Source organism: Ictalurus punctatus, chromosome 18 (assembly GCF_001660625.3).
Source record: "Ictalurus punctatus breed USDA103 chromosome 18, Coco_2.0, whole genome shotgun sequence".
Taxonomy (NCBI): Eukaryota; Metazoa; Chordata; class Actinopteri; order Siluriformes; family Ictaluridae; genus Ictalurus; species Ictalurus punctatus.
Window position 1 is genome coordinate 22,609,988 of NC_030433.2, and position 13,330 is coordinate 22,623,317.

A 13,330-nucleotide genomic window follows, 5' to 3' on the forward strand; every position below is an offset into this window, starting at 1 on the left:
TTTTATCTTTTCATTTTATTAAAATAAACTGATCCAGGCATTTTCCAATCTGCAAAGTATATCACAAGCCATATTCTTCTTTTATTATAATAATAATAATAATAATAATAATAATAATATTTCTAAAATCCAATTCAAACTTTAGATTTCATAATCACATTAAATTCGTCTGCTCTGTAAACATGTTCAGGAAGAATATATATGCCCTTAATTTTAAGCTCTCGCTGGACCCTTAAAAACTTATAAATAAAATGTAAAAAAAAAAAACATAAAAAAAATTACTAATTGCACAAGTTTAATAAACAACCACCAAACAGAACACTCCGCAAATGCTTACAGCAACGTTAGCTTCCGGTTAACAGAGGAAAATGAAAATGTATTTAAAATTAAAATAAACAAAAAATTAAAAAAAAAAAAAATTATATATATATATATATATATATATATATATATATATATATATATATATATATATATATATATATATATATATATATATATATATATATATATATATATATACAAAAAAAAAAAGAATAAAAAAAAAAAAAAAAGACTTGAACCGTAAAATCAACAGCACCTCAAGAAATAACATTTTTTTAAAAAAAATGGGAAAAAAAAATATGGTTTACAATTTATAACGCACTAACGATAAAGCTTAATAGCGTATTCATGACCGTAAAATGACCAAACATAAACAAACTACAGTAGCCGTCCAATTCCTGCGGAATTGCCTTTTTAAGTTATTTGCGACGTACAACGTGACATTTGCAAGTTATCTTAAAAATATACGACTCGGAATTCCTGTATCCCCAAAACAAGCACCGTACACGTAGAGAACAAAACCGGAAACGTTCCCCAAGTCACGTGAAACCACCTTCGTTGGCTGGGCCGCTCGAGGCCGATGCACAAGTCCTGCAATAAAATAATAAAATACGCTAAAATGGATCAAAAGCTCTCCGACCGCACAAGACGACTGGTCTTTTGTTAAGAACCACAGATATAAAGGAGGAGTACAGTAGTAGTGTTTCAGACACTCTGCAAAGAAATGGGATTGTCCAACCGGTCACTTTAATAATAGGAACTGCTCGTTAATGCGGATTGTACGAGAATCAGCCAATCAGGTAGCAGCGGCACAACGCGTAGAATCATGCAGATATAGACCAAACGCTTCGGGTACGCTTCGAGCTACGGGAACTCGAATGACCACCCTGTACAGGCGTGGTGAGCAGAAAAGCATCTCAACACGCGGTATCCTGAGGCGGATGAGTCACGACGACAGAAAACCGTATCGGGTTCCGCTCCCGTCAGGCGAGAACGGGAATCCGAGGCCGGCTTGTGCGAGTGAAACGAGTGAAGGAACAGTATTACTATTAAAGTGTGCAGAGAGGAGTGAGGAATAGATTTTTTTTTTTTTTTTTAAGGCAGACACATGTTCATGCCTGCAGGTCAACAGCTTTGTGAAGGCTTGGAAAAAAGAGAAGGAACTTTATAATCCCTCGTGTTGGAATCCGTGTAAGGAACACTTTGCTCGCTTTTAGGGCAGGATTCCGTGTTCTGATTAACCAGAATTCTCTCGGGGGTCTCGCCTAACTTCAGGTCCACGGGGTTCAAGTCGTTTTCCTGCCATTTCAGAGCAGCGCCCGATGACGAGACGACGCTCAAAGGGAAAACGGAGTCTGTGGAAGGATTAAGGTCAGCTTTTGGAGATAAATGGGAATCCTGAGATCCAGTCGAGACTAAGCTAGTCCTGTCCTGAAGAGCCCTGGCCCTGCGTGGACAACTCAGGTCAGCTGGCTCGTCCTGGACCGACGTCTGTCCCGAGGAACCTCCGTTCTGCTTCAGAGTCAGGCGAAGGTCTACGGGTTCCATCTTCAGCCGCTTGGCCTCGGAGTCTCTTTGCCACTGGGAATCCGTGTCATCTGAAGACCTCTTGGTTGTGGGCTTCTTGCTCAGGTTGAGAGGCACAGCCTGCTCCTGAGAAACGGGCACGGCGTGGCCGTTGGTCTTGCTAAGATCCTGAGCCAACGCTTCGGAGAGACGCTTGGTGAACGTGTTCATGTGTGCCGAGCCGAGGCGGGTGTGCATCAACCGGTGCAGCTGAAGACTGCAATCGATGTCCAGCGGGAGGATCTTCAGCGGAGGCAGCTGAGGTCTGGCAGTCAGGCCCTCTCTCGGGCCTCCAGTCCAAGAAGGATGCGCCGAGTTGCACCCAGAACACTGGTGCTGCAAATTCTCCGGCGTTTCTGGACTCCTGGCTTTGGTCTGGCTTGTGATCGAGGCCTCCTGAGTTCTCACCGGACTGCTCGCGCCACTGAGGCCCAAACGAGCTCTGAAGAAATCCAGGGGACACATCCCCTTAGTCGGGCTGAACCCTTCTACCGAGCGTCCCATCTGCAGCTTAGATTGTCCAGCCAATAAGCAAGGAGCTGAAGGTTCGTTCTCCTGTTTCACCTTTAGATCTTCCTCAGCTTTATGCTGCTGGGGTGTGTGGGCGGTATCCGTGGGTGCTGAAGAAATCCTTACTTCCTGGATGACCGTGATCGGCTGGGCAACTTTACTCACCGCCTTCTCACTTGAAGTTTTAGAGTGCGATGGAGGTCTACCAACTCTGCCCCGACCCAAAACTTTAACGGCCCGTTTCCCAGGAGGCCGTCCTCTTTTTCGCACCCTGGCGCCATCTGCTGGTGGTGCTGCCTAACAAAGCGGAACACAACAATTCAGCGAAATAATTGAACTCCACGTCGTTCTCATTAATATTACAAAGAAAGTTACGTTTTAAAAACTTTAAAATGTCCACGTGGTTGTTGGTATGGCTGCAAGCTTCTATTCTACCTTTGTATCTAACGTTAAGTTGCTTCGTGACGTTTTTGGCTGTACTATGCAGGGACGCGTTTTAAACTATTCCCCGAATCCCGTTTAGAAATCTTACACTCCATTACAGAATACCGGACTGTCTATGAGATTTGGACGTTTCAGTTGTCATCCTAGCAATGCATTCCTCAGCGCTGACACATCACAGGCTGGATAAACTAGTCGTGTGTATTACACTACGTAAAGGTATGAGAAGCAAACTTGAAACAACGACCGCGCCGTGACGGAATAATTGCAGTTAATGCATCCAGTGGAATTAACATTACATTCCCGTAAAGCTGCTTGCGAAGATGTCCTTCTCTTAAACTGCGATATTAATAAACCTGAACTGAATTACGCTCCCTTCCTGTGTACTCTGAACCAGGGCTGTCACTGCGGCCTAGTGTGTTCAAAATAAATCGATGAATCAACGCTGTACACGTTTATCGTACGAGGTGTGTAACGATTAAATCAAACAAATATGTGATTCATTCCGTCATTTCCAAACGTATAAAATCCGTACTCCGATCCATCCCCGACTTCTTCCGTGTTCTCTGCATCATGCAAATCATGTTCAAAAACCCGATCCTTCAGGCTGATTTGAATCGTTCCCGGTGACCATATTTACAAAAATAGAGCCTGCGTCATACGCGAATAAAATTTTTTTTTTTTAAAAAAGCCCTTACCTGACTAGTGACCCCGTTCTTCCTTGGAGCGCTAGGAATTCTCCCACGCACAGGCTTTCGGATAGACGCAGCCGAAGCTACCGGAGCTTTGGGTTTGCTCGGCTGTTGATTTCCTCCTTTTATCTGCTGCTCGTACGGCAGCATCAACCTGCGATTCGGGGAACAAAATCAAACGGACCAGAGTCACCGTGCGAGCTGGGGACGGTTAGCGCAGTGCCACGGACTTGTTGCTGTAATGGGACTCACTCACTTTTCATAATGTCTTCTGGTACATGTGGCAGCACTGGTACTGCCTGGACTTCCCCCTAGCTCGTTATAAACCACTTTCCACAAGCGCCGGGACGTCACCTGTAGGCACAACGCGAGCGTAAACGTCACTTCTGGCATTTTCTTTATAATATACAGGTGCATCTCAAAAAATTCGAATATCGCGGAAATGTTCATGAGCTCAAGACGAGCGCCAATTTGAAAAATTTTAATAATAATAATAATAATAATAATAATAATTCAATGACAAATTTTAATAACAACCCAACACTTAATTGCTATTTTAAATATTTTATACATCTAAGAATAGACTCAAGCTGTATCAATCATTGTATGATCACAATTTGCCACCCTGAATCGTAGGACGCTTAAAAACATTCCCACCTCTAAACTAAAAGCAGTGAAAAAATTTGATTCAACACACACACACACACACACTAGATATATAAAATTTTAAAAAACAAAATAAAATAATAAACTTACTGCTTCATATCCTCCCAGCTTGTTGACAGTCGAGTACATTAGGAAGAGATCAACTGCAGACAAATAATAACGAATACAGATATCATTAACAATGCAGATGGAGTCGAGTAGAAATAAGAATAATAAGGAGAACGAAGTGCTTAAGTCAAAAGAGGAATTTTCAGATAAATATTAGCATGATGTGCCTCCATGTATTCCAGGAAGCAGGAAGGAAACACTCACTCTTCTTGAAGCCCAGGTTGGGAACCTTGGAGATAGGGGATCCTCTACGCTCCATGAAGACATACAGCTGATCCAGAAAGATCTTCTCCTCAGGATGAGGAAGCAAGTTCCCCTCGATCGTCTCCACATTGCTCATGACACTCTCCTGCACCGTCATTCGTTAACCACCAATTATAATCCATTTCATCATGCTTAAGGCTCAATTCTTTAGCTACCTCTTGTCAGAATGTGGCAGTGTGCGCGCCTTAAATATACACTTTCTACAGAAATATATCTGAACACATGCCTTCCTTCTCTCTCCCCAGGACTCGGAATGGTTGAGGCTTTGCTGATCGGTTCCGTCGCCGTCTCGGCCCCGTCTTTTCCTCGGTCGTCCCTTCAGGCTTACGGAGAGGCATCCTGAGACGGAGACGCAAACGAGGCAGCCATTTAAAAAGATAATACTGAGAAAAATACACAACAGTTTTGTCTTAATATTCGTTCCAAATGCCTCCATTTAGCCCACTGTGGGTGTGTATGTGGCACTCACTGAGAGCACAGACACTGGAATGTTCATTAAATAAATTGTTTAGGTCTCTTGCCATAAATAAATAACAGACTTCTGTCTGAATAATTAAGAAATAAAACACCCGTGGCGCATGCCGTTCTAGGACGATAATCAGTGACCGGATGGTGTGATGTGGCCCAACATAAAGCGGAGTTAATGTTACCACCCCAGAGTCCATTGTTTTCCTGGAACCACACGGTACGAAGTGTTCCATTCCTCTCATAACACAGCAAGGTTTTATTTATTAACGAACGACCCTCCGTGCTTAATTTTTAACCATTTAGAGTTACATTTTACGTTAAGAAAAGTCAGAGAAACCACACTGAAGCTAATACGCTAGACAAAAAAAACCAAACAAACAAACAAACAAAAAACAAAACAGCAGCTTGTCACGTTACTGAGAAGCCAGAAAGCGTAACCTCCTCCGTCCTGAAGAACAAAACTGACACTGGAGACTCCTTCCGAAAACGTCTCCTGACAGAAAACTTCACGGTATTAACGATTAGACGTTTATTTCTCCCCCCACGTTAAACACTAATCTGTTTAAAGCTTAGATTGCCCTGTGAACGGTTGACGCGTTACTATAGAAACGCATGCATTAATACTATCCTGTGATTCGCGTTAGAGCTGGCACTGCTGTCTTGGAGCCGCTGTTACACAAACCTAACTCGACAAATCAAATAAACAGAGCTGATTTCTCTGCACAGGGTTGCTTGGTTTCTTGGAAATGTAAAAACGCTCGTTAAACACGCAAGCCCGTGCTGTAAACTCACCGAACTCGGGTATTAAACTCGCGTTGGTGCCTAGACTCGGATGGCTGAAAGTGTCTCTGCAGTACAGGATTCGGGTGTTGTGTAGGGTCATTTTGATCCAGCCCAAAGCCAGGAGATGAGGGTCTTGAGGACTGGACCAGCCAGCGTGGCTCTGGATCCGTTTCTGCAGGGAGCGAAAGCGGCAGTACTGCGGGTAACTGAGCACTTTAACCCTGTGCTGAACTCCCGAAAGTTCATCTGGAGAAAAACAAAAACAACATCCGTTAGCAGTCGGGCGGCAACTCCGAGAAAAATGTTCTCCAAATCTCGTACCACAAACACGCGGACGTATCGGACGGAGAGCCTCGTATCGGACGGAACGCCGCACCGTTACAGCCCTTGAGCTTACCCTTGGTTTTCACTTCCTGTGGATCTGTAATACAGGGGGAACCATTGAGTACATGGATCTTTTTGGTGTTCCGTTTCCACTGAGGTGGCTCCGGACAGGTCCATTTCACCAGATGCTCCACTCGCACCACGACCTTCTTAGAGACACCGATGACTTCATCCTGGCACGCAAACACAAACGCGCACGATTGTTCACGGATCATATTCAGCAAAAAGCTACGTATTTCAGAAGGTATCGGGTTCACTACAAGCCACTGGAGCTGGGTGGATGCAAACTTGCCATAGGATCTGCTCCCCCCCCCCAAAAAAAAAAAAAAAAAAAAACAACAAATAAAAAAAAAAAAGAAAGAAAGAAAGAAAAGAGAGACGTCTCCAAATCCGTCCCTTAAAAAGAATTTCATCCTAGTTGTTGCATTTAGAAGGACTTGCTTTTTCAGAGTTTAAGTAAAACGTGGGCAAGAAATCTGACTGCCGATTCCCAAAGCTATGACTCAGTCTCACACACATCAAGACGCTGTGGCTCTGGCAGCTAGAATTTTCCGCCATCGAATACACGTGACCTCCTTCAACGAGAACCCCAAACTCCACCAGTCTGGACAGTGAAGGAAAAACTCTGAACTTTTAAAAGGCTGAAATGTATATAGAAATGGCTCTAGAAATCTGTGTGTAAAGAAGAGAATTAAAACATGCGCCCTAGTTCGCTCGCTTTCAGTTCCAACTCTGAATCAACATCGTTTCAATTCCTTGCATCTCCTCCTGAGGAGTACTAGATTTTAGAAGCGGTGGTCACTACAGCGGTAACTGAGGTGGTGGTGGTAGTAGTAGTTGCTGAAGAGGTTACTTTGTCGGTCATGGCAAAGTAACGAGACTATTCATTGCTGTCCACCTTAGACAGCCGATTCGTGGCTATCGGACAGCATATGAGATTTAATGGCGTCGACCCCCGTTGTGCTTTTTACGAGCACCGCAAAACCCTTCTCCATGTTGACCACTAACGGGCTGCAAGCCACTTTTGCCGGAATTTGCATTTCCCCAGTTCTTTGCGACTTTACGAAATGTACTTTCTCTGCTCCAAGTTTTACTCCACCAGGTCCCAGCGCACCGCTGTCCAAACATCTGGCTGTACAGCAACCGTGCACCGGCCGGAGGCAATTCCACGTGCTGATCACACCAGTGTAAATATTCAAAATAAATTGGTAATTGTTTTGAAGAAAAAATAATCGCTTTTTTAAATTTTTTTTTTTTTAAATGCGTGTATGAATAACATTGAATGCTTTTTAAATGCCATTTAAGGCCTTAATGTTTGCTAAAATTTCATTTAATGACGATGCTTTTCAATACCCCGGAAACCCTGCATTCCATATTCCTGCTTTGTACAGGAACCACTGGGTTGCCTTTACCTTATACCAACCTTTTGTTTTGAGTACCTACATGTTAAATTTATTTAAAACTTGACAGATTTAATTTTAAGGACAACAGGGCAAATATGTACCACGATATTCACTTAGTCGAGCTGCAAGAGCTTTTTTATATCATTTTTTAAATTATTTATTTTTTATTCCATTCTCCCAGATGTAGATTTGAACCACTGCGCGACATATTAACAGAACTTCCTGGTTGGATTAAAATGTCAGTTAGATTCAGGTCAACATTATTTACACTTTTTATTTATTTATTTATTTATTTATTTATTTATTTATTTATTAAACCCATTTCATGTCAAATGAACCGTCTGTAAAACATAATAGCTAAATGACAACCCTCATGACTAGATCACATCACCGGTCATGCATAACTCTCCTACGGTTATAAAACATCAGGTGTAACCTGTTTACAGACAGACTTGAAAATATCGAAAGGTACAGATTAGTGAACTGTTGAAAGAGGACTGAACTTTTAATACGTCTTGTAACACTAGCACTGATATTACTGCTAGATAATAATGGCTCGTCCTTAATTTTAGAAGTTCACGCCATTTATTCATCTTTTTTTTAAGCAGACAAATATCAAGTATTACAGTGGCTACACTTTAAACCCTGCTTATTTACCTCTCCGTGCTCCTTAGTTCTGCCCTTGGGCGTGTCCTCTGGAAGGTAATAGAGTCTGGAGCTGGCCAGAGGGTGACGCTGTCTCTGATCCTCCCACAGCAGAGTGATCTCAGCGATACACACGGGCTCCTGAGGGCCACAGCGAACATAGTAGAACTCTCCCAGTCTCCAGACCTTCGCGAGGCCACCATCCTTGGGCTTGCAGCTCACCGACTTGTAGAAGGCAAAGGAGCCTCGGAGGCAGCACGGGGGGCCTAACCACTGAAAACGGAAAAACAACAACATAGAATTCAACTCGTACCTCCTTCATACAGAGGAACGACGGCTACGGTGTTAGGGATAAAAACATGACGGGGTGTGTTGTTACAGAAAAATCAATAAAGCAGTCATGAGATGGACTCACCACCCCAAAGCTGACTTGGCTTGTTTGTTCGTTCTAGGAAATTAATCAACATCTCCTGATTTGAGAATTCAACTGCGCTCTGGTGTAATAAAAATCCCAAAGTTTCCATTCCACATGGCCAAATAATACAGGAAAGAAAAAAAAAACCTTTACCCTGGGATGTAAAGGTCAACTTTATAAACTCGACACATACACCAACCTCACATGATCACATTTCTGCAATAACCGTCGAACTTTTCTTTTTTTAAAAAGTAGCTCAACATCATTAACCACTGACAAAAGCTTGCATTCTTCTGCTTCAATTTAATGTGTACTTCTCTCTATTTACTGCTTTTCAACACACAACACTATCTTCCAAATGAGGGTTTAAAAAAAAAAAAAAAAAAAAAACACAACAACTAGGATCTCAGTCCAAAAATGTCTCTGGATTCTCACTGGTCATGTTTCCATGGCTGCAAACACATCGCAGTGCATTTATGCTACTTAGGAACAGCACAGAAAAGTGATGGAAAATTGCCCTGTTTTTCCTGCGAGGTAAACAAACAAACAAACAAACAAACAACTAATAATACAGTTCAAGAGGAAAAAAAGAAAGAAAGAAAGAAAGAAAAAAGATTCAACATGTCCATAACAAACAAATGAGAATTCCATACTTATGTACTTGTTCACTAAACTTGATTTCTTTCTTCTTCTTTTTTTTGGTAATTCCTAATAAACTTGAACTTTTGGAGGCTATTCCGGCTAGCTATGCCTAGGCTATTAACTGCTCATGTGACGCATATTTTGCATTGCAAAATAACATCTTCCACAATCATGAGCTTGAGCCAATTTTTCTTACAAAGCCATGAGGAGAAAGGAAGTAAGCAACTGGAGGCCTTTCCTGCCCCCACCGCCTCCATCGGGGCCTCCGTTACCCCCCTGCAGGGCTTCTCCTATGGGAGCAAAGCTTCAGAGGCCACATGTGCAGCTCCTAAACCATGGCCAACACTGTCAGGCCATGACTAAACTAAGGCTGGGTTACAAGCCCCAAAAATAAAAATGTATATTTTTATAATGGCTCTCATTTTCTCTGTATAGTCATTTTTGCACTACACCCAAGATCACTGACGGTTTGGTAGAAGAAGAAAAAATAAAATGGTGGTGATCTGCAGAGATACTGAGAAGAAGCCCATAGTAGTTGACCTTGGTGTTTCTTTTCTACTTAGGTTCTTACGCAACATGTCTCCGTCCTAGGATTAAATTAAATTAAAAAAAAATGTTACAGCAAAAAGGTTTAATATGAGTTAGGAGGAGGGGGAAAAAAAACAAAACAAACCACACCAAAAGATAAACACCTCAGTGTGTGTGTGTGAGTGAGTGAGTGAATTATTCAAGGGCACTAACTTCCTTTATAAAGTAAAAGTTATATACAAGTAAAAAAAAAAAAAAAAAAAAAAAAAAAAAAATTTAAATTCTCAACTTCCTAAAGTGTAGTTCGTTCTAGAAAACCGATTTTTTTTTAATTTGGTTGCTTCTTGAATGCTTTTAAATAGCTGCCATTTTGTAGCCTATATTTGTAAAGCCTTATTCGCAATATTGTGTCGCGTTTGTGTAATATTAGCTATATTAGCTCATATTCGCCTGTGAATTCCTTTGATAGCCCATAAAATGGAGTGCCACATCATGTAAGGAACTAGTGAGAATGAATAAATGCATCAATAAAATACATCTCTCCACCTAATTCAAGTCTATGGTATGATACTATAGTTCCTAAAAACCTCTCCTTATTAACACGTCATTAAAAAGATGTGGAGTTCCTGGTTAATTTTGTTTGCTTCAAACGACAAACCGACCGACTCACTGCAACAATGTGGCATTTTATTTATTTATTTTTTTAAAAAAATGTAGTAATTAAAAAAAATTAATAAATAAATAAGAGTAAATATCCCGAATTCAAGCGAATATAAAAGAAAGAAAAGAAACAATGAAACATTTCTGTGGGGTAAAAATGTTGAAAGTGCAGTAGTGGGGGTGGGGGTAGAAGGGGGGTAGGAAGAAAAAAAAAAAAAAGAAAAAAAAAAGAGCTAGGTAGTCGACAAGCCACACAAAGAAATTAATCATTAACGAAAATAGCAAAGAAAAATTATACCATTGAATATGTGGACTCGACAGCGACCAGGGTGACACATGTGTATTAAATCGAAAGGATACAAAGAGAAAATATTTGGTGTAACTTTTTTTTTTTTTTTTTTTTTTAAAGAAATACCCCCACAAAAAAACTTTCCCGTTCAAAATCAACAGGGAAAAAAACCCCGTCCAAGGCTTTGATAGGACGAGTATCAAATCAGCGTTTTAGGCGAATTCAAAAACAAGGAGATATTACACGAGCAAAAAAATCAACCGAGCACAGAGAATAAAGCTCTAAATTATTCCTGTTCGGGTGGATTCATTCTTCTAGGCTATAAAATGATACAAGACGTTGATTTAATGTAATATAAAGTTGGAGTTTCCATTACCTGTATGGCATTCTGCTCCATTGCAGTCCAACATTCCCTCACCCCCCCTTTCTTTTCTCTCTCTCTCACTCTCTCACTCTCTCTCTCTGCCCCCTATCGGGTTACACAGCCGGGTACTACATCCACTAAATAACAAGGCAAAATAATACACAAAATACAGCGTCATTCATATTAGTGTCTCGTTATTATTTAGGGGTTTGCACGCAGCCATAAAAACACTACAGAGCAAAAATTAATACCTAAATATCCTTTTTTTTTTTTTTTTTTTTTAAATAAAGCTTGTGCCGTTTGTTTTCTTTCTTTTTGACTACCTAAACAGCACAGGATCTAGGTGTGGCCAAACTTTCCAACGTCAAATAAGGCTGCAATAAAGAATATGATCATTAACCCATTTGATTAATGTTCCTCTAGTGGATTTTTAAAAAAAGATTTTTAAAAAAAAGACAGAATTCGGTCAAAAGAAGACGTTTACACGACAACATGGAAATATGGATGATAATTATTACAGGAATTCTGACAAAGTTGAAGGTTTTATTTCTTTATTTGTATTAAAAACGGGGAGGTATTAGACGCATATATTTTTTTTGAGGAAGACAAACTTGAATTCGGCAAGTGTCGTAAAATGCAGTGAAGAGGAGGATCACGTGACCTTGCCACGCTATAAGAACGACAGATATACCGTGTTTTTGGCAAATTTAACAATGTAGAGGCGTAAACAAGCACTGTGTAATACAAAGTGTTTGTAATAACAAATAAAAGAGAATACAGGTTTTTTTTTAGAAGCATTTTCATCTTTCTAATGGATTTATCATTTTGCTATCATTTAACATTCATGTTTTCTTGTTATTTGGTAGATTTAAAGACATTACCTTAGATTTATTACAATGAAATTTACCTAAATATATGTATCGTGTATAAGTATATTAAAAACAATAACACAAAAACCATTACAATTAGGCTATTAAAAAAAGAATACATCATAAATACATCGGTATCATCTATAAGTACAGAGCCTATATACACACACAAAAAATTGCAGTAGTCTTTCAAAAATAATACATGAAAAAAATGTAATCTCTTGTCTTTCAAAGCATTAATATTATTGTTGAAAAGATGAGTTTTAAAAAGCTTATGTTATGCAGCTTCATTTATCTAAAATACCAAATCCTTTAAGAAAACAGAGCTAGAAGCCTTGTGGCATGATCAAGAGATGGAAAAAAAAACTTTCAGATATTTTTAAAAACCATTAGTTTATGGAAAATTTGACAATGATGCATCTTTACAGAAGTCGGCTGAATAACGAGAGGAAAAGAAAATACGCACAATTGTGTCTGGTTTCAAGTTACAATAAAGTCCCCTGTCAAGTCAACTGAGTTGACATTAATATTTAATTTCTGAATAGAAGCATTTCATGGAAGAAATATCGTAAAGTATCCTCTGATGGGTTTCGTTCACTTTATTAGCCTGCCAGAGAACTAAATGTAGTTGAGGAACATCTCATTTCTGTTTAAGACTTCTGCTAGGAAAACAGCTCGGGGATTATCAGTCAGTGCCTTTATTTGATATTCATTATATCATTTTGGACAAAAACAAATCAAATAAGTGTAAATATGTAGAAGTATATTGGTTATAATCCTAGTTATCTTTACCGTAAACACTAAAGTTCACAGCCAGTAAAACAAACAAACAACAACAAAAAAACAAATAAGTTGATCCGTAGTTATCAGTTACTTGTCTATTAAAAAAACATTGTCTGTTAGATCATCTGTTATAAACACGCCTCTGTCTGCAGAGTCAAATAAAAATGTACTTACTTTGTTTGTTTCTTTGTTTGTTTATAACTAGAAGGTTTTTTTTTTTTAAATTGTCTTTTGACCAGCTTTGACAATGACCTCAGTATTTTTTAAAATTACACTGAACAAAAAAAAGATATCTCAGCAAGCATCTTGAATATATGTAGCCTAGAAATCTATCAAATATTTATTTTTACAAGATTATTCTAAATCAAATGTAATATTACTCAGAGTTTTTTTTTGTTTGTGTTTTTTTTTTATTATTTTTTTTTTTTTTTTAGATATTTGACATTTCAAGCTTTAAATATTCTCATTTTGCTGGCTAATAATTGTGCTACTTTCTAAAATAATTTTTAATAATAATAATAATAAT

General features: G+C 39.5%; 1 protein-coding gene across 1 annotated transcript; it reads right to left on the reverse strand.

Moving 5' to 3' along the window:
• Positions 1 to 605: 605 nt before the first annotated feature.
• Positions 606 to 11,414, reverse strand: zgc:77151 (ARID_ARID5 domain-containing protein). The gene is made up of 10 exons (XM_017492451.3): positions 11,165 to 11,414; positions 8,267 to 8,527; positions 6,220 to 6,379; positions 5,832 to 6,068; positions 4,798 to 4,910; positions 4,512 to 4,656; positions 4,290 to 4,342; positions 3,790 to 3,887; positions 3,540 to 3,687; positions 606 to 2,697 (listed from the first exon to the last, which is right to left on the reverse strand). The coding sequence occupies exons 1-10, from the start codon at positions 11,183 to 11,185 to the stop codon at positions 1,450 to 1,452; spliced, it is 2,484 nt and encodes an 827-aa protein (XP_017347940.1). The 5' UTR covers positions 11,186 to 11,414; the 3' UTR covers positions 606 to 1,449.
• Between the last annotated feature and the right edge of the window lie 1,916 nt (positions 11,415 to 13,330).

What these genes read in the sequence shown, in the direction of transcription:
- zgc:77151 (XM_017492451.3), bottom strand. Translation starts at nt 11,185, where the DNA reads ATGGAGCAGAATGCCATACAG. An exon ending in GAACTAAGGAGCACGGAGAG is followed by an intron (nt 6,380 to 8,266) that starts GTAAATAAGCAG and finishes TTTGCGTGCCAG; the next exon opens with GATGAAGTCATCGGTGTCTC. An exon ending in CAACCTGGGCTTCAAGAAGA is followed by an intron (nt 4,343 to 4,511) that starts GTGAGTGTTTCC and finishes ATTTGTCTGCAG; the next exon opens with TTGATCTCTTCCTAATGTAC.